Raw genomic sequence first — 19,880 nt, forward strand, 5'->3', positions numbered from 1 at the left:
CCAGGAGCCAGGAGATCCGTGTTCAGTCCCGGCTCTCCCGCTGGCCTGCTTCTTGACCTCGGACCAATTGCTTAACCTCTCTGGGCATTAGTTTCATGAATGTCATAATTGTGATCAGGGAAAAGGAAAGAGGAGGAATGGTGGCTGTAGGCTACGTTCTTATTACCTAGGGAAGCGAAGGATGGAAAAGGATGACTAGAAGACAAGGAATTGACAAAGAAAAGTGGTGTAGCAAACTCTGTGTTTAGCTGGCGAATGGGAGTTTTAGTGGAAGATGGGATTTGACTCCCCATGCTGGGAAAAGCAGCAGGAGCCAAGGATTTGGATGCCCACAGTTCTCCTCTTTGGTTCATATTTATCGAGCACCTTCTGAACCCCCTTGGAATCAGACTCATTCATTCAGTCAATCATATTTTTTGAGCACTTACTGTGTCCAGAGCACTGTACTAAGCTCTTAGAAAGTACAGTAGAGCAAATAGAGGCAATCCCTGCCCACAACGAGCTCACAGTGCAGAGGGAGGACAACAGACATCAATACAAATAAACAGGCATCAGTATAAATAAATAGAATTCTAGATTCATGGACATCAGTCAATAAATGGTATTTATTGAGTGCTTACTGTGTGCAGAGCAGCGTATTAAGCGTTCGGCAGGGTACAATACAACAGAGTGAGCAGGCACGTTCCCTGCCTACAAATAAGAGGCAAAAGGAAGTTGTGTTTCCGATGGCGTTTGGCTCTCCACAGTTAAGACAAGGAGGAAGCAGTAGATCCGGACTTGTGGGGAGAAAGGGCCCTGCTGCAGAACTCTCCTCTCCCTACTTCCCTCTGGCTGTCACTCATTTCACCGTCCGCCTCCCGCACTGGACCGTAGGTTTTTTGAGTGCAGGGATCAGCTCGGTTAATCCTATTGTACTGTCCCAGAGGGCTTGCTCAGGCGCTTTGCACACAGCGGGTGCTCACTAAATACTGTCGATGACGATGAAGATCGTTCTTGTAGGCACGACTCCAAGGTGGAAGGTTTGTAACGGGAGCAGATTCGGTGCTCTTGCAAACCCATTTAGGCTTTCAGTGGGGCATTCTGAAATAGTGGTTTGCTGTTGTCTCGGCGTTGCTGTGTGAAAAGGAGGCATTGTTAGTGTCTCGAGGGTAGAACGAACAGCCCGCATTACCCGTCAGAGGCAGGGAACGTGTCTGCCGACTGCGGTGTCGTGCTCTTCCAAGCACTGAGTACAGTGCTCTGCACACTGGAAATGCTCAGTCGATACCACCGATCGATTGATCAGCCGAGGAGCGGGAGCACTGGCCGGTTGAGCTCGGTACTGGAACCCCGTCCGCACGGCTCTTGGTTGTTCTGGGGCTTCCCCTCCGCTCCAGCGGTTCCACTTTGGTCCCTCTGGCCGGCAGCTTGAAGGAAATGAAGGCTTTAGAAAGTCAGCAAATGTTGATGTTGAAACTTGGACGTGGAGGACAGATTAACCTTTGATCACCCCTTGCAGGGAAGATTGCTGAGTTGGTCCAGGCTACCCTCGTGTGGCTGGAGCTGAGGCTCAGGCTAGACCTTAAGCAGTATTCACCGCTGTGTCCCAGGGGTTATCACCTGGCCAGAATGTTTTCTCTCCTTGTAAACTCAAGTAAAAAAAACAAGAAACTGACCCAGAAAAGGTTAGAAAACAAAACACTCAATCAGTAGTATTTATCGAGCCTTTTGAGCAGAGCCCTGTAGTATAATATAATAATAATAATAATGGCATTTGTCAAGCACTTACTGTGTGCAAGGCACTGTTCTAAGCGCTGGGGAGGTTACAGGATGATCAGGTTGTCCCATGGGGGGCTCACAATTTTAATCCCCATTTTACAGATGAGGCAACTGAGACACAGAGAAGTTAAGTGACTTGCCCAGTCACACAGCTGACAGTTGGCAGAACCGGGATTTGAACCCATGTCCTCTGACTCCAAAGCCCATGCTCTTTCCACTGAGCCAAGCTGTATAAGCGCTTGGAGGAATACAAGACGACAGTGTTGGTCTCTGTCCTCAAGGAGTTTATAGCCTAGAGGAGGAGTTTGCAGTCTAGGTTGGTTTACGCTAATTATATTTGATTTGAAATTGGATTTTTAAAAGAACCCCTGACTTCTTTTGTCCACAGGTACCCTGTGTGCAGTGGCTTAGCTTATTTGGAGAATTAAGGCCGTGGGAATCGGTAGTCCAAATAGTTCAAATTACTTCACGGGGAGGAAGGAACTGATAGAGTCTTAGTTTGAAATTTTGCAATGAAAAAAGTGAGACGTTTTATTAATGCCTCTTCAACCACTTACATTTTCCAAATCTTTGTCTTTTAAAAAGTCTGGTAGTTTTGTGTTTGTGGGTTTTGTGTAACTGGAGTTTCTTAGATGCTTACTTAAATTTAATCTTAAAATTGCAATTTGACATGTGGGACATACAGGTTGTCATTTGGGTAGAAAGTGACCAGTGGACTTATTTAAAGTTTGTTAGGGGTGCAATTCTTGTTCAGGGGCTTTGGGCCGGTCTCAGCGAGCAAGGAGTGGGAAAGAGGATTAAGATGTTAAATTCATTAGTACAATTTCCTGTCATCATCATCATCAAAAGCATTTGGAGTGTCTGCTGTGCAGAACTCTCTACTAGGCAGTTGGGATAGTACAATAAAGTTAGGTTTCTGCCCTCAAGGACTTCACAATCGAGCAAGAAATCCTCAATCAGTAGTACCTAAAGAACACTGCCTGCTGGGTGCAGAGCACTATACTAAATTCTAGGTAGAGTACCATAGAATTAATAGTCATGATGCCTGCCTTCCCAGAGCTTTCCATCTGAAAACAGAGAGAAACAGGTGGAGAGACTAACAGAGGGCAAAAAATTTGCTTGAAAATGCTGTGGGGGCTGTGGAATTTCCAGATTTCAGGGGGTCACGGCAGGACCGAGGTTGAGGATCTTAGGTGGGAAGATTAGAGATTTGAGGGAAAAGAGCCTCCTGCCGGGAATGTGATCTCAGTAGAGCTTGGAAGATGGGGCGTCTGCCGGATGGGAAAGGAGTCCCACGTCTGGGAGGAGGGTGTGGGCAAGATATCAGCGACAGGAGAGACGAAAGTGAGGCATGGTACTTTGGAAGGCACGGGAGGAACGAAGAATGTGATCTGTCGGGTAGTGGGAGAGGAGCCGGGAGAGAGCTGATGGACCACTGCCTTAAGGCCAGCTGTCAGGAGTTCCTGCTTGATGCGGAGGCTGGTGGGCAGCCAACGAGGGGTTTGGAGAAATAGGAAGACGTGAGCAGAACCCAACTATAAATAATTGTGGTATCCATTAAGCACTTATGTGCCAGGCACTGCACTAAACGCTGGGGTAGATAGAAGATAGTCAAGTCAGATGCAGTCCCTGATCCACATGAGGCTCACAGTCTAAGCCAGGGGAGGGAACAGGTATTAAATCCCCATTGTGCAGATGGGGAAGCCGAGGGACAGAGAAATGAAGGGACTCGCCCAAGGTGAAGCAGGCAGGTGATGGAGCCGGTATTAGTACCCTGGTCCTCTGACTCCCATCCCACGCTCTCCCCACTACGCCACGCTGCTTCTCTCAAATACCACTGACCAGAATGAAGTTGTTTCCCCCTTCGCCATGACGCTATGATACAGGATTCTAATGAACAAAAGTAACCACTGTGGCCTCAAGGGACTTTTTCGGTCACACAGCGTAATTCATAATTAATACTTGCTAATTAACATGGTGGGGTAGTGCCAGTCTTAATGTTCCCTGCAGCATCCCTCCTCTGAATCATCCCTTCTAAAAAGAGGAATGACAATGCTTAGAAAGTTTGGAGTAAAAAATGGATGAGTGCATTTAGTCAAGCACTGCAGGGGAGGAAGGTGTTCTCTGATTACTGCAGGGGTGTTGCAAGGTCAGGTCACTCCTGGTTCAATATTGGTAAAATGACCAATTTGGACCTTGTGTCTCGATAATCTTCTGCTGTCACCAAGCTGCCTAATGGTGGGATTCAAACTACCTCTGTGTTTTTGTAGAAACGAAACTCTTGGCATTTTTACTCCTTGTTCAGATTGAGTCCTGAAAGTTTACATCTGCATGAGAATGACTGTTTTTATTGCAGTGGATCACCTGAAATTAGTATATGAAGGGGATTCTGCAACATGTGTAAAAATATCTTGCTTTCCTTTCTCCCTGGTCCTCAGTCCTCCTCTCCCATAGTTCTTGCCGTGCCCCACAACCATGGGTAGCGGATGAAAATAAACATCCCAGACGGAAGCCTTTGTTTTGAGCTGACCTTTTAAAGGTGAAGGAAACAGGGAAATGTTTCGGGGTGAATTGGGTATGAATTAGGTTCCAGGTTTCCCAAGGATCGTCTGTCCTGCTAGTTGATTTTACCGGGGCAAGCTTTTCCCAAAGAGGGGTTCCAGAATCCTTAGTGTTCCTTTATATCTTAAGGGGAGGACCCTCCCTCCCTCCCTTTCCCCAGGACCCCACCCACTCTCTGAGTTCACTGTACTGTCCCTGTGTTTTCACACCTTGACTGTGGTGAAGGGATGCCAGGTTCCCTCCCCCTTTTAGACTGTGAGCCCACTGTTGGGTAGGGACTGTCTCTATATGTTGCCAACTGGTACTTCCCAAGCGCTTAGTACAGTGCTCTATCTATCTACACCATCAATAAATACGATTGATGGTGATGATGATGCTTCCCTGTCTCAAAAGATACGAGGCAGGATTTCAAGCCCTGTGGATACAGAACAGGCCTGGAAGTCAGAATCAATCAATCAATCAATCGTATTTATTGAGCGCTTACTGTGTTCAGAGCACTGTACTAAGTGCTTGGGAAGTACAAGATGGGAACATATAGAGACAGTCCCTACCCAACAGTGGGCTCACAGTCTAAAAGGGGGAGACAGAGAACAAAACCAAACATACTAATAAAATGAATAGAATAGATATGTACAAGTAAAATAAATAAATAGAGTAATAGATATGTACAGACATATATACAGGGCTCTAATCCCACCTCTGCCACTTGTCTGCTGTTTAATCTTGGGCAGGTCACTTCACTTCTCAGCCTGTTACCTCATCTGTAAAATGGGGATTAAGACTATGAGACCTGTGTGGGACACAGCTGTGTCCAACCTGAACAACTTTTCTCCACCCAGGCGCTTAGTAAAGGGCTTGGCCCATAGTAAGTGCTTAACAAATACCATTTGTTTTAAAAAGGTCCTTGTGTTCTCCCTTATCAGTCTGGTTGAGAGGGAGCCGTGATGCAGATACAGAAAACTATGGCTAACCCACATACGTCTGGAGATCTGCAGCTCATTGTGGGCAGGGAAATTGTCGGTTTGTTGTTATATTGTACTCTCCCAAGTGCTCGGTACAGTGCTCTGCACACAATAATCGTTCAGTAAGTATGATTGAATTAATGATTGCAGGAGCTCCAAGGCAGGCATAGTTTTAGCCACCTCCTGCTGGACCTAGTTCCCTTCCCGTGGGGCCCCGTTGTGGTGTGGGCCACTGCCAATTCCATCCGGGCAGCAAAGGCAGGAAGCCCATTCTGTCATATGATGGGTACAGTTTGGACTACCTTTTGGGATCTGGTGGCTGGTTTGCAGCATCCAGCCTGGGGGCAGGTGGGGCAGCTGGAGAGAGGCCCCAAGGGTCGTCTGAATGCGGGTCATTTTTACCAGGGTAATGCTCGTATTCCAAAGCGTTTTCTTTGGGAAACACTCTCTGCATCATCCTGTATAAAAATGGAATGGTGAACCGTGAACTTTAACGGGAACTTAGAGGATGTAGTAAGAAAAAGTGTCAAGAGTCACCGACTGTAACTAATTGTTCTTGGTACCTCAGAACTATTTTGTGGCATCACTCATGATGAAAGTCTGGGCTTCTTGACCTGGAATCGCCCCTTTAAATGGCATTTTCTTCTGATGGCTTTTTGTTTCTTTCTAGGGGCCACTCAATAGCGAGTCTTCAAACCAGAGTTTATGCAGTGTGGGGTCCCTGAGTGATAAGGAACTAGAGGTAAGCTGCTCTGAGTAAATGGCTTCTCTTAGCAAAGGGGAGGAAGCTACCTCTTAAAGCGTAAGCCCTCCTTAATCTTTGCTGGTACGGTTGTGGCTAAATGATGAAGTATTCGGCTAGGAATGTCTCTGGATGTTTGGGGCGGGATATTCTTCAGCCCTGCCCCCCCCCCCCCTTAAACCTGTAGAATGAGCTGGTCTTTAGAAGAAGATAATGAGATGGATTTGTTTTTGTTTGAGGTAGAGTCCAAGGAAAGGGCAGCCCTCTGGGGATATGCAGATTTTAAGGGTTCCATAGTGTCCATGCTTTGACCAAGGTGACCTTGGTGTGCTGAGCGTCTTTTTGACGGGGAGACAGGCGCCCCCCAGTGCAAACGAATTTGCTGCCTGAGCCACAGTGAACAATCACAGGCAAGAGATCGGATTTCTCTCTAGGTAAACATGCCTGCCCCTTCCATCTCTCTGTTTCAAATGGCAGGCAAGCACTCACCGCACCAGGACTCTCTAGGAGGCGGCAGTAAGAGATTCCCTTACTGAGGAGCTTCTAAGCGTCGAAACGACATTTTGTCTGGGAATTGGCTTTGCCCCTGGGGAGCTGTAGCTCCTTAAGCCTTTGGTGTTTTTCCTTGCCCTTCCCCCACCCCTAAAACTGTGAAGTCACCGCGGTGATTGCGACCTGTTTGGCATTCAACAGACCCCGGAGAAAAAGCAGAATGATCAGCGGAACCGGAAAAGGAAAGCAGAGCCGTACGAGACGAGTCAAGGTAACTCTTTCTCCCCCAGCTACTCGCCGGATTTCCTGACGATCGATAATTGGCTTGCGTCCAGGGAGTCCCATCCCAGCAGGCCACTGTTCCTTCAGAGTGAACAACGGGCTGCTTGTGAAGTCCTGGCCATTTGCTGTATCCTGACGAAGCCCACGTGGCCCTCAGGAGCACCCGTTTGCCCTCTTGCGAGGAAGCCGTCATCTCACCGGAGGGTTTTATCACCCATGGGTTGAGTGTCCTGAGAAGAGGAAGGAGTGTTCTTTGCACTCACTGGCTAGTTCTTTTTTTTTTTTTTTCCTGTGAGGCTGCTGATAATTGGCCTCCAACTTGGCAGTTCCTTCCCAGTTCCAGCCCTCCAGGGCCTAAACCTTGTTTAGCTGAACAGTGGCACCCACTTGAATGGAAAATCTCCTGAGAAATGGCTAGAAAGCAAATGCCTTTATCGATGAAAATGAGTTGAGTGGCCTGTTGCCCACACCTTTGTAATCTGGTAAACAGAGGTCACGTTTAAGTGTATCTATCATGGGGTTTTAAAACCTGCAGCTAGTTCACTGTGAATTTGAATCAGAGATCGAGATGATGGCTAGTGAAGTACAGAGGCAGCTGGTCTGTGTCCGCTAAGTTTAAATTTTAAACTCTGGCCCTGATCTCTAGGGCACATCAGGAGGAAGGGGAGTGATGCTTTTAGACAAAGGTTTGATCTGAAAGAGTTAAAGATAAACTGTGAGAACCTCATTCATTCTCACCAACAGGTCTGTCTCTCCTGGGCTCCATGCACCTGGGCCCAGGGTAGTGGTTACCGGTCCGTCACTTTGGGCACCAGCGTTTGGGCAAACTGGCACCCGTTAAAGGCTTCCAAGTAGTAGTGGGGAAATATGAACTCTTGGGATGACAGCCAGTTGTTGGGTAGGGACCGTCTCTATATAGTGCCGATTTGTACTTCCCAAGTGCTTAATACAGTGCTCTGCACACACTATGATTGAATGAATGAATGACAGCAGCACTTTTGTCCGAAGTTATTGAGGGAACGTGACTAGCCTGCCTAGAACCATGTTTAACCTTCTCCTTTGCTTTTTATTTTGGTTTCACCTTTAGGGAAAGGCACTTCTAGGGGACATAAAATTAGCGATTACTTTGAGGTAAGTTGATGCAGAACTGTGTGTGGAAATGCTATTTTTACTAAATTTTTCTGAGCGTTTTGTTTTAAGCTTTTAGAAAACTACTCACCCAAAGCCTAACTCCCTCCCCCCCCCCCCCCACCCAGCCCAACACCACTGTCTGCTAAACTGTCAGATTCTCTAAGGGCCTCTGTGTTTGAGGCTCTGATGAAGTAACCTGGGCTCTGGGATGCCGTTTGCTACTGTGGAATGTGCTGACCGTACACTGGACCTGGGTCTGCCCAGGTTACTTATTGTCCCTCACAAAGAAACACCTTCCAAGAGGTGCATCTCCATTGGCCAGGCCTCTCCAGTCAGTGGCATTTGTGGCCGCAGTGCCACATTAATTATAATAATGGCATTCATCATTTATACTAGATGTTAAGTGCCAGAGTAGTACAAGAAAAACCGTTCAGTTCATGTCTCCTGACTCCTCCAGAACCTCGTTACCATTGGCTTTAAAGCACTCAATCACCTTGCCCCCTCCTACCTTACCTCACTGCTCTCCTGCTACAGCCCAGCCCACACACTTAGCTCCTCTAATGCCAGCCTTCTCACTGTACTTCGTTGTCATCTATCTCACTGTCGACCTCCTGCCCACAACCTGCCTCCGTCTTTGTATCCGAAAGATGATCACTCCCCTCCTTCCCCCCATCAAAGCCTTATTGAAGGCACAGCTACTCCAAGAGGCCTTCCCTGACTACGCCTTCATTTCCTCTTCTCCCCCTCAATTGATCAATCAATCAATCAATCGTATTGAGCGCTTACTGTGTGCAGAGCACTGTACTAAGCGCTTGGGAAGTACAAGTCGGCAACACAGAAGGGAAGTCCCCCTCCCTTCTGCGTCACCCTTGCACTTGGATTTGCACCCTTTATTCATCCCTCCTTTAGCCCCATAGCACTTATATGCAATCATTATTTATATCAATGTCTGTCTCCCCCTCTAGAAGGTAAGCTTACCAACTGTTATACTGTACTCTCCCAAGTGCTTAGTACAGTGCTCTGCACTCAGTAAGCGCTCAATAAATATGATTGATTGGGTACTTAAGTACCATGGGGCAGGGGGAGGAGTGAATATCAGGCAGCTTAAGGGAATGGTGAATGTCCCTGTTGGCTCACTGGGAAAGCCCTTTAAGAGCACACGTTGTGGTCATTGGGAGCCTCCTTGGTGGTCAGTTTCTGCTGTCTTTGCTGGGCGTGTCATCGTGCCACCAGGTCTCATTCCTCTCTCTTTCTGTCCACTGTCCAGTTTGCCGGGGGCAGCGGGCCAGGAACCAGCCCTGGCCGAAGCGTTCCACCTGTTGCTAGGTCCTCACCGCAACATTCCTTGTCCAACCCTCTACCGGTAAGTGCTCACCTGGAGAGAGCCGACCTCTCTCGCGGTTCGGGGGTGGTGGGGAGAGACACACAGTAGTTGAGAGACAATGTTACAAGATCAAGTTCTGCATTGGTGCATAGAGTTTTCATCCTTTCTGTGGCTTGGAGGTGGTGACCAGGAAATGAAGTTAAGTGGAGCAGCTTCGAAAGCTGTCACAGCAGGGATCATTTGGCCAGTTGATCTGGATGGGATCCCACCAGGCCCAACCAAGGCAGCCCGTTGACGTCTCAACTGCCCCTTTCTAAAGTAGTTGGAGCTCAGACATCTGCTCCTTGTTCCCAACCTGCGAGTGGCAGCTGAGAGATTCTCTCCCCCAACTTGAGAAGTGGTGGGAACAGTTGGTTTTTGGGGAAACCAGCTGCTGGTATGCCCAGCCTAAATGATGCAGAGGAAGAAGCTGATCTCTGGCAGCTGTACTTAGTTTAGCCAGACCAAACAGACCATTCAGCTCTCAGAGACGATTTTCGTGCTTAAGGAGCAAATGGTCTGTTGGGGCTCGCTGCATAGGTAATTGTTCGACCCTTTACGTGGGATTTGCAGGCCTCTCGGGAGTAGGGAGCTCTGAACTCATTGGCTAAGGGCTTGTTATCTCTGCTGCTGTGTTCCCAGCCTCTAGAAAAGGAATACAAAACCCACCCATTCTGGGGAGTAAATGCAGCAATCAAAAGAACTGTGACTTTTGGGATGTGGAAAATTCCAGTATGTTTAAACTTGAGCGTCATCGTTCTTGTGTTTAGCCCGGTGCCTTGGAGATATTCGCGGCTCCGAATCGTTCTTTTTTTTTTTTTGTGGCACTGTTTAAGCACAGATGGTCTTTGAGTCCCGTCCCTCTTTCTGAATCTCTTTGCATTTTCTAATTATCATAGCTCTTAGCAAACAGGTATAAAATCACTATGTGTTAGAGGTGTAAGAGTTAATGAGGTTCCAGTACTGGACAGATCTCTTTGACGAAATCTGGCATGGTGAAATGTCATTTCTCGGCTTTTAGAAGTAGGAGAAACACCTGTTGATCAATCGATGGCATATTTTGAGAGTGTACTGTGGGTAAGTACTTGGTTGAGTCCAGTACAACAGAGTTGAGTACTTGGGAGAGTCCAGTACAACAGAGTTGATAGACATGTTCCCTGCCCACAATGAGTTTACAGCCTAAAAGTCATCGATCTGAGTCAGTTGTGGGGCGATCTCAGCTTGAAGCTCAAGAGAGCCCGAGGTACCCTGGTACCAGCTCTGGGCTTCCATACTGACCCGTGGTTGGTTCGCTCCGAAGAACCCAGTCCAGTGCTCTGCCCACAGTTGACATTCAGTAAATAACAGTGATGTGTAACGGAGGACCATAAACACCGTTTACTCTGCAGCAGTTTCCACTGCACATCAGTCCCCGCAGTGAGAACTGGACCAACCCTGGGACCCAATTTCCATAGCGTGGTTCTAGCACTCTCTTTTATCCCAGAGACGGAAGTATGTTCTCTTGTAGTCTTATTGCAGACATGTTTGTATTCAGACAGGGGCTACACAGGGCTTTCCAGTCTCAGTAATAACAGAGCTGTAGCCTGAGTCACGAGTTGTCATTCCGATTCTCCCCAAGTCCTTTTTATAGTGTCTGCAGAACTGCGTTTATCTGAGGCAGGGACATTTTGGGCAATTCACTTTAGGATTTTTTTTTTTTGTCCTTTTCAGAAAGGCCTAATTACAACAGGGATAATGCATTGGCCCAGGCATCAGCAAGCAACAAAGAGTGGTCTGGGAGAACGGAGCTGGGAAAGCTGGGATAGTCAGCGGGGCAACTCTGCCGGGGTTGGTGCCCCCCTCCCAAAGACCTGTGCTGCGGTCTTGGGCCTCCTGGGTGGCTCCGCCACTCTGAGAGAAGGGCCAGTGTAAAAAGGGTGGTGATGGCTGCAAAGCAGCTGCTGGTATTGGCCTGGGCCCCCAGAGGTCACCCCTCCTACCCCCCCTCCCCTGCAGAGGCAGGGTTGTTGGCGCTTACCATGACCTTTTCAGGAAACTGGCTCAGTAGTTTGGAGAAGGAGGTGTCTCCTGCTCTCCCAGAGCTCGAGGGCTGTGCATGCTCTCAAGCTTATGGGTGGGTGAGAGCAAATAAGCTCAGTCATCCTGACCTTCACCCATGACGCCGGGGCACAGAGCAGTTTCTCCCGATGATGCGGTTCACCAAGTCCACATGGGTTCATTGAAGTCAGAAAGAGGTCCCTGTCGTTCCCTAGCAGTGGTTTTGGGGGTTTTTTTGCCCAAATGGATTGTGCGAACCCCCTTTCTGGCAGAACCGAGGGTCCCCAGAGAAGGAAAATAAGAGGGTGGCTTCTTATTCACAGTCCCCCTTCTAGACTGTGAGCCCACTGTTGGGTAGGGACTGTCTGTATATGTTGCCAACTTGTACTTCCCAAGCGCTTAGTACAGTGCTCTGCACACAGTAAGCGCTCAATAAATATGATTGATTGATTGATTTAAAAAAAATGGCATGAGCGTTCTCTTCAGGGTGAACTGTGGTGGGGGTGGAGCTTAGGACTGCTCAGCGTCTAACTTTGTCCCAGTACCAGATTCATGTACTCCGCTCTCCTTAGCTGCAGGACAAGGCCAGCATCTCTCCGGCAGATGGGTACCGTGCTGAGCAGTTGAGTGAGTGAGAGAGTGAGGGACTCTTGGGGGTCACGGAAGCTGGCATAACCTTAAAGAGCATTTCAGCGACATGGGGATTGTCAGCTTCCCCCCTTGGGTGGATCAAACGGAGGCTGATTGTGACTCGGGGTGAACAGTAGCAGTTGAGAGCGCCTCAGTCTCCGCAAGGATTTTGGAGGTGGTGGGAGGCCAGTGCAGGTGTGTGCGGCTCCACCACTTGTGTGTTTTTTAACCTGGTACGTGTTTCTGCAGAGTCGAGACCCCCGCACCCGCCTTTCACATCTGAGATTCATGTGTGTGTATGTGTGTGTTTTCCTTCTCTTCTACGTACTCCAGCGGAGGGGAGAGCAGCCGCTTTACGCTCTAGATGGCAGCACGGCCAAGGAGGTGCAGGAGGAGCACTCCGCTCTGCCCACGCTGATGTCAGTGATGCTGGCGAAACCCCGGCTGGACACTGAGCAGCTGGCACAGAGGGGAGCCGGCCTCTGCTTCACTTTGGTTTCGGTGAGCACCATGCACCCCGGGCCTCCCCAATCCCGAGCCCACGCCAGACTCCCTTGTTGGGAACTCTCTCTTTCTCCCATTGAATGTGAGTTTCTTTTGAGCTTACCGGCAGACATGCACTTATCCCAGGACATAAACGATATCCTCATCAGGTTGTTAAATCCCCCTCCCCCTGCCATTTTCAAAGTTCTTCTGAAATCACACCTCCTCCAGGTGGTCTCCCTGATCAATTTCTGGTCTTCCCCGCTTACGGCATTTAAGTACATATCTTTAAATTATATATTATATAATTATAAATTATATTAATGTCTCTCCCACTCTAAACTGTAAGCTCGATGTAGGCAGGGAATGTCTCTGCCAACTCCATTGTATTGTACTCTCCCAAGTGGTTAGTATAGTGCTCTGCACATAGTTAGTGCTCAATAAATTCTTTTGATTTTTATTCTATAATTGCCACCACAGCCCTTCGTTGCCATTTAAGTACTCAACAACCTCCAATAGCTCTTACAAACTCATGTACATTTCCGCTTTTCCTTCTTTCTCCTGTCTGCATTTTATTTTAGTCTGTCTCCACTGGATTCTAAGCTCCGTAAGGGCAAAGAATCATGTGTGTTAATTCTCTCTTATACTCTCCCAAGTGCTTAGTGCAGTGCTGTGGGCACCGTAGGCAATCAGTCAGTCTTCCAACTCACTGAACTTTCATAGATGATTGTAGTATTTGTTAGACACTTACTGTGTGCCAAGCACTGGGGTAATCAGGTCAGACATGGTCCCCTCCCCCACGGACCTAAACTCCTCACTGTTGGCTTCAAAGCTCTCCATCACCTTGCCCCCATTCTTAGCTCACCTCCCTTCTCTCCTACATCTCAGCTTACACACTGTGCTCCTCTGGTGCCAACCTCACTGTGCCTTGTTCTCACCTGTCCTGCCGTTGACCCCTGGCCCTTGTCCTACCTGTGGCCTGGAACATCCTCCCTCCACATATCCGCCAAACAATCACTCTTCCCCCCTTCAAAACCCTACTAAAGGCTCACCGCCTCCAAAAGGCCTTCCCACACGAAGCCCCCTTTTTTGTCAGCTCCCCCTCCCTTACGTGTTACCTCAACTTGCTCCCTTTGCTCTTCCCCCCCCTTTCCCCAGCCCCACAGCACTCGTGTGTATGTGTGTGTCTATAATTCTGTTTATTCATATTGATGCCTGTTTACTTGTTTTGGTGTCTCCCCCCATCTAGACTATAAACCCCGTATGGGCAGGGATTATCTCTCTTTATTGCCAAATTGTACTATTGAAGCGCCAAGTACAGTGCTCTGAACACAGTAAGTGCTCAATAAATACGATTGAAAGAAGGAATAAATGAATGACCTCACAGTCTAGGTGGAAGGGAGAACAGATATTGAATCCCCACTTTTATAGGTGAGAAACCTGAGGCACAGAGAAGTGAAGTGACTTGCCCAAGGTTACAGAGCAGCAAGTGACAATTGGGATGAGAACTCCGGTCCTCCGGCTCCCATGCCTGTGCTGTGTCCCCAAGTTCCACGCTGCTTGTAGAGCCCTGCCTGGGCCTAAATGGTGGTGCCTGGGACCCAGTCTGGCCTGAGCTGAGCACTAAGCGTGGTGGCCCAAATTCAAGAGTTCCTGGAGGACTTGGCTGCCCCCATGGGTATGGCACTGCAGCTTCAGCAAGTGTTCAGGGACTGCACTGGTGTGGCGATCCCGTCGTGATACCGTGCGTGTGTCCGCTCCAGCCTCTCCTTGGCCTGGTTCGGTGCTTCCTTTTTTCAGCTCTCAACTGCAGCTTACACACTTACCAACTTTTCCACCCCTCACCTACGCCCCACTGGTCCCAGAATTTTCATAGAAAGCTTTTAACAGGCCCGTGTTCCACCCACTGCATGCGGGAGTCCTGGAAAGCAATTTTTAATGGCAGCATTGGAGGTTCGTGTTGTTCTTTAGGCTTTAGAGCGGGACCTGGGCTAAATATATTTTGGAAATCCCAAGATAGCATTGGCTCATCCCCAGTGAGGGATATGGCATTGAAAGTTTGCTGTTGGAACTGAGCTGGCTCTCTTGTGAGCTTCGTGGTGGTGGACGGTATTTTGGTAGCTAATATCATGGCCTGGGGCACATTCCCATCAACAGTTGTGCCCTTCTAGTGATTCATTCATTCATTCATGCATTCAATCATATTTATTGAGCGCTTACTGTGTGCAGAGCACTGTACTAATCGCTTGGAAAGTACAAGTTGGCAACATATAGAGACGATCCCTACCCAACAACGGGCTCACAGTCTAGAAGGGGGAGACAGACAACAAAACAAAACATGTGGACAGGTGTCACGTCATCAGAATAAATAGAAGTAAAACTAGATGCACATCATTAACAAAATAAATAGAATAGTAAATATGTACAAGTAAAATAAATAGAGTAATAAATCTATACAAACATATATACAAGTGCTGTGGGGAGGGGAAGGAGGTAGGCCGGGGGGGGTGGGGAGGAGGAGAGGAAAAAGGGAGCTCAGTCTGGGAAGGCCTCCTGGAGGAGGTGAGCTCTCAGTAGGGCTTTGAAGGATGGAAGAGAGCTAGCTTGGCGGATGTGCGGAGGGAGGGCATTCCAAGCCAGGGGGAGGGCTTGGGCCGGGTGATGAAAGGCATCTCTGACACCCCAGGACACCATGCAGAAAGTTTTCAGGCTTTCACACTAGTAGTGAAGTGGGCAGGATTCATTAAACAGTCCCGTTGCTGAGCAAAGAAGGGGAGGAATGTTGTCGTAAATCCTCTTGTAACTTGATTGCAGGCACAGCAAGGCAGCCCTTCTTCTACAGGGTCCGGCAACACAGAGCATTCCTGCAGCTCCCAGAAACAGATCTCCGTCCAGCACAGACAGACACAGGTATCCCGGGGTGGCGAAACGGGATCAGGGCCGCTTGGAGAATGGGTGACGTTGCTCGGGATGTGTGCGATTTCTCTGTCCCTCTTCCTCTTCCCCCTCCATCTCCTGAAGCCGCTTGTTTCTTCGAAAGACTGTTTGACTTTCCACTTGTGTGCTTTTAAGGAGGAAGATTCAGAGCCCTTAGCATTTCCAAGAAAAATTAAGGCCAGATTGCAAAACGGGCCATGGGAGAGTGTGTTAACTCCGACCAAGAATTTAGAGTCGGAGAATCTAGGGTTGGAGCGCTGGAGAGGCTTAGTTTATCTGCTGTCTATCTAGTAGTCTTAAAAGGTTATTGCACCGCAAAGTGCCAGGTGATGATGGATTCGCCTGGAGGGCCGGACCCACCAGCTGTAAGAGCCTCCGTCTTGATACTTCAGGAATCGATGACCCTGCCGGTCGTGTTCCCGGTGCGGCTCACACCCTCTTGTCCCTTCCCATCGGGTTCCCTTGGCGGACGAGGAAGCTTTTCGTTCTTCAAAAAATCAGCACCTGCTCCTGAAACCCCTCCTTTCTTGGATTTGGGATGCATTATGAAAATTTAAGCCTCCCAGTCGGGAAAGTGGTGGGGGTTGTTTGTTAGTGTGTGTTAGTGTGTCTTTTTTTCGGTATCCGACGGGCTGACGGGTAGGCTATTTTTGTGGGCGTGTTTTGGAAGCGTATTCCCCTAGTTTCATGTGTTTGCTCTGCTGCCTTATAGAGTGACCCGCCTGAGGAAGTCAGAGGACTTTTGAAATCAAATCTGAGGAGCCATATATGTCCCCCGATGATAAGATGAAATTGCAAGCACTATTAATGGGCAACTGGGTGGCTGAACAGATTGGCTCAGCATTTGACTGGCCAATTCTCCCCTTTTCTGCTTGGTTCTTTGCTCCCACTAGATGGCAGATTTGAATTTAAAAGTTTGTGGCGTTTCTCTCAGGGGTTCCGTTTCCATTTAAGCTGTTGTCCGTTCCTAGAGAACGGGGCTCCCTTGTTGTTCCCCAGTGATAATAACTGTGATATTTGTTATGCTCCTGCTATGTGCCAAGGAATGTACCGAGCACTAGAGAGGATTCACTGTAGCCGGATTAGACCCAATCCTTGTCCCATTTGTGGTTCACAATCTAAAGAGGTGGGAGGACAGGTATCGAATTGTCTTCATCTGTAAAATGGGGATCAGTACCTGTTCTCCCTCCTACTTAGTTAATCCAACCTGATTAACCTGTATCTACCCCAGCACTTAGAACAGTGCTTGACACATAGTAAGTGCTTAACAACGTAATAATAGTGATTGAATCCCCGTTTTACAGATGAGGAAACCGAGGCACAGAGAAGCGAAATGAAGTGACTTGCCCAAAGTCACTCGACCACACTGCTTGCTTCTTATGTGTTTCCCTGGAGGATTATTCCTGGCATATCAAGTTAAGGTGGTGGGCTGGGGTTGGGGAGATGGAGCGGGGGAGGTCCAGAGTCCAGGATTTGAATGAAAACAAAAAAAACGAAAAACAGTGCTGGGCTTTGAGTCAGACATGAGGTTATTTTGTGCGATGCAAGGTGTCCAGTTTATTGCTGGAGGACGGGCTGGAGGGAAAAAGAAATTGAATTTCCTCCGTCACCACAGTCCAGGCTGCTCAGACTTTCCACAAAGGTTAGTTAGTACTCACTCCATAACGTAATTGTAGGTAAAAAGATGTACGTTTTGAGAGTCACTGTCTCTTTGTCTTCTTTCTCTGCAGTCTGACCTCACGATAGAAAAAATATCTGCATTAGAAAACAGCAAAAATTCTGACCTGGAGAAGAAGGAGGGAAGGATAGACGACTTGTTACGAGTAAGTGTTGCCTCTGCCAGGCACAAATGAGACGCAAACACTGGGAGAGGAGACATTGGGCCCCAATTTTTCCGTGATTCATATGTGTTTTGGGCGTTTCTGAGTCCCGCAGAAGTGCTTGGAGAAACTCGATGGCAGAGTTCAAGTAACTCAGACTGGGATATGTGCCGGGTTCATATGTTGGCTCTCAAATCATGCCAGGAGGAAACAATAGCAGAGGACACACCCATGGACTGAGCACTTACTCCAATGGGGCTGTCTCCACAGTAGAATTTTCCAATCATTCCATCAACGAAGGAACTGTGGGGGTGGATGTAATATAAATTACTTTTCCATTTTTTTTCCTCACCCTCACTCCCCTAACTCAAATTCACTGTTAGTGCTTCTGAGTTTTATAGCAGGCTTACCAGCCCTCTTCTGGGATTTCTCTGTCCAAGTTGGGCCATTTCAAACACCTTCTCCTGCAGTTTGCCCCATTTGTATGTTCCGAACACCCTCTGAAAGAAACTTTTAGCACCAGAAATCCACAAGCTGAGATGTAACAAGCTGTATATATGTATATATGTTTGTACATATTTATTACTCTATTTTACTTGTACATATCTATTCTATTTTATTAGTATGTTTGGTTTTGTTCTCTGTCTCCCCCTTCTAGACTGTGAGCCCACTGTTGGGTAGGGACAATCTCTATATGTTGCCAACTTGTACTTCCCAAGTGCTTAGTACAGTGCTCTGTACACAGTAAGTGCTCAATAAATACGATTGATTGATTGATATAACCCGTAGGCATATGGGTGTTAACCATGATGAATGTGATAGAATTTTTCTCTAAAACGTTATTGCTAGGTTTTAAAAAAAAACAAACCAAAATACTTTAAACCCTATGAAAAATTGATCACCCAACATCCCGCTAGCCGTGGTCAAGTTTAAAAAAAAAAAAGACATTTAGTTCTCTTAGATTTCCCTCACCTTTGTCAGAGAGGACGTAAAGAGACTCTACATTTCACTTTTGGTGCCTTTTCCTTGATTCATCTGTTAGCCCAAGTGCTGTGGCAGTACCGGGATTCACCGTGTGACAGGAAGAGGTTTAAGACCCAAGTTTTTGGGTGAAAATTTCAGCTTCCTAACATTTATGGAGTTCCAGCTCTCCCAAACAAGGACTCAGTTACAAACCCTGTTTGAAGGACTAGAAAATGATCTAATAGGCCTGCAAATTTCTGAACAGATTGAGGGTGTGCATGGTGATGATGATAATAATAATAATAATAAAGGAGGAATTTGTAGTTCTTACCATGCAGCAAACACTGTATTACTACTAATAATTGAGAAGCAGTGTGGTCTAGTGGGTAGAGCATTGGGCTGGGAGTCAGAAGGACCTGGGTTCTAATCCCAGCTCTGCCCCTTGTCTGCTGTGTGACTTTGGGCAAGTCACTTCACTTTTAAGTGCCTCAATTCCCTCATCTGTAAAATGGGGATTAAGACTGTGAGTCCCATGTGGGGTATGGACTGTGTCCAACCTGTGATTAGCTTGTATTATCCCCAGTGCTTAGTACAATGCTTGGCACATAGTGAGTACGTAACAAATACCATTAAAAAAAATGGTGGTATTTTTTAAGCGCTTGCTAGGTGCTGAGCACTGTACTGAGTGCTGGAGCAGTTACAGGATGATCAGGTTGGACACAGTCGGAGTTCTGGTGTTGGTCCAGGAATCATTTTTTCTGTAAGTGGACTCCTTGACTGGAAGTCATTGCCTCGGTGACCTAGTTTGGCCCCACCCAATGTCTGGCTGGCTGCTTGGTAGCCACCGTCACAGAGAATTGACCTTTCATTCTGGACATTCGAGTTCGGGCTTGAGTTTCCCGTCGTATCCGGGCTTCAGCTGTCTGTGTTCTCCAAGAGCTCACCGTTTAGCTATCTTGGTGTTTTGGAGGCCACTTCTTGACATAGTGGTCAGAGAGTCAGTGTGAGCTTGTGCTTGGAGTGTGTCATACTCAGCACCCAGTACCACAGCTTGACTGTTGCCATTTGCTTGTCCCTGAGGGCATTCTAACCCGCTGTGATCTAGTGTCATGTGGACATTGCCACTGTTGAAATTTGTCCATTAGATATTACCCTGAATCATCATCATCTTCTCCTCCTCCCCTTCCTCCTCCTCCCCTTCTTCCTCCTCCTCTTTTCCTCCTCCCCCTTGTCCATTTCCTTCTCTTCTCTTCCTCCTCCCCATCTTCTTCCACCCCTTCTCCCTCCTCCCCCTCTTCCTCCTCCTCCTCTTCTCCTCTTTCTCTTGTCCTCCTCCTCCTCCTCGCCCCCTTCCTCCTCCTCTCCTCCTCCTCTTTCTCTTGTCCTCCTCCTCCTCTTCTCCTCCTCCTCGCCCCCTTCCTCCTCCTCTTCTCCTCCTCCTCGCCCCTTCCTGCTCTTCTCCTCTTTCTCTTGTCCTCCTCCTCTTCTCCTCCTCCTCACCCCCTTCCTCCTCCTCTTCCTCCTCCTCCACTTCCTCCTCCACCTCCTCTGCCTCTTCCTCCCCTGTCCTTTCTCCCCTCCCTCTTTCCCTCCTCCTCCTCCTCTTCCTCCCTCTTCTCCCCTCCCTCCCTTGAACAAGGCATACTGCAATCCAGAAAGGATGACTCATTTTGAGCGAGCAGAAGCTTTGTTAAAGATTGAAAGACAGGCAAAGGCGA

At 48.0% G+C, this 19,880-nt stretch overlaps 1 protein-coding gene across 2 annotated transcripts in view; it reads left to right on the top strand.

The window, feature by feature from the left end:
* TLK2 (tousled like kinase 2) overlaps window positions 1-19,880 on the top strand; it is an 82,270-nt gene that overhangs the window by 19,806 nt on the left and 42,584 nt on the right. For both annotated transcript variants that reach the window (XM_038753634.1, XM_038753635.1), the window contains exons 3-9: window positions 5,953-6,024; window positions 6,718-6,787; window positions 7,886-7,929; window positions 9,197-9,292; window positions 12,293-12,460; window positions 15,257-15,352; window positions 17,110-17,202. In XM_038753634.1, coding sequence (XP_038609562.1) covers window positions 5,953-6,024; window positions 6,718-6,787; window positions 7,886-7,929; window positions 9,197-9,292; window positions 12,293-12,460; window positions 15,257-15,352; window positions 17,110-17,202 — 639 coding nt within the window. The remainder of the gene's footprint in view (window positions 1-5,952; window positions 6,025-6,717; window positions 6,788-7,885; window positions 7,930-9,196; window positions 9,293-12,292; window positions 12,461-15,256; window positions 15,353-17,109; window positions 17,203-19,880) is intronic.

Source organism: Tachyglossus aculeatus, chromosome 11, assembly GCF_015852505.1.
Source record: "Tachyglossus aculeatus isolate mTacAcu1 chromosome 11, mTacAcu1.pri, whole genome shotgun sequence".
Classification (NCBI taxonomy): domain Eukaryota; kingdom Metazoa; phylum Chordata; class Mammalia; order Monotremata; family Tachyglossidae; genus Tachyglossus; species Tachyglossus aculeatus.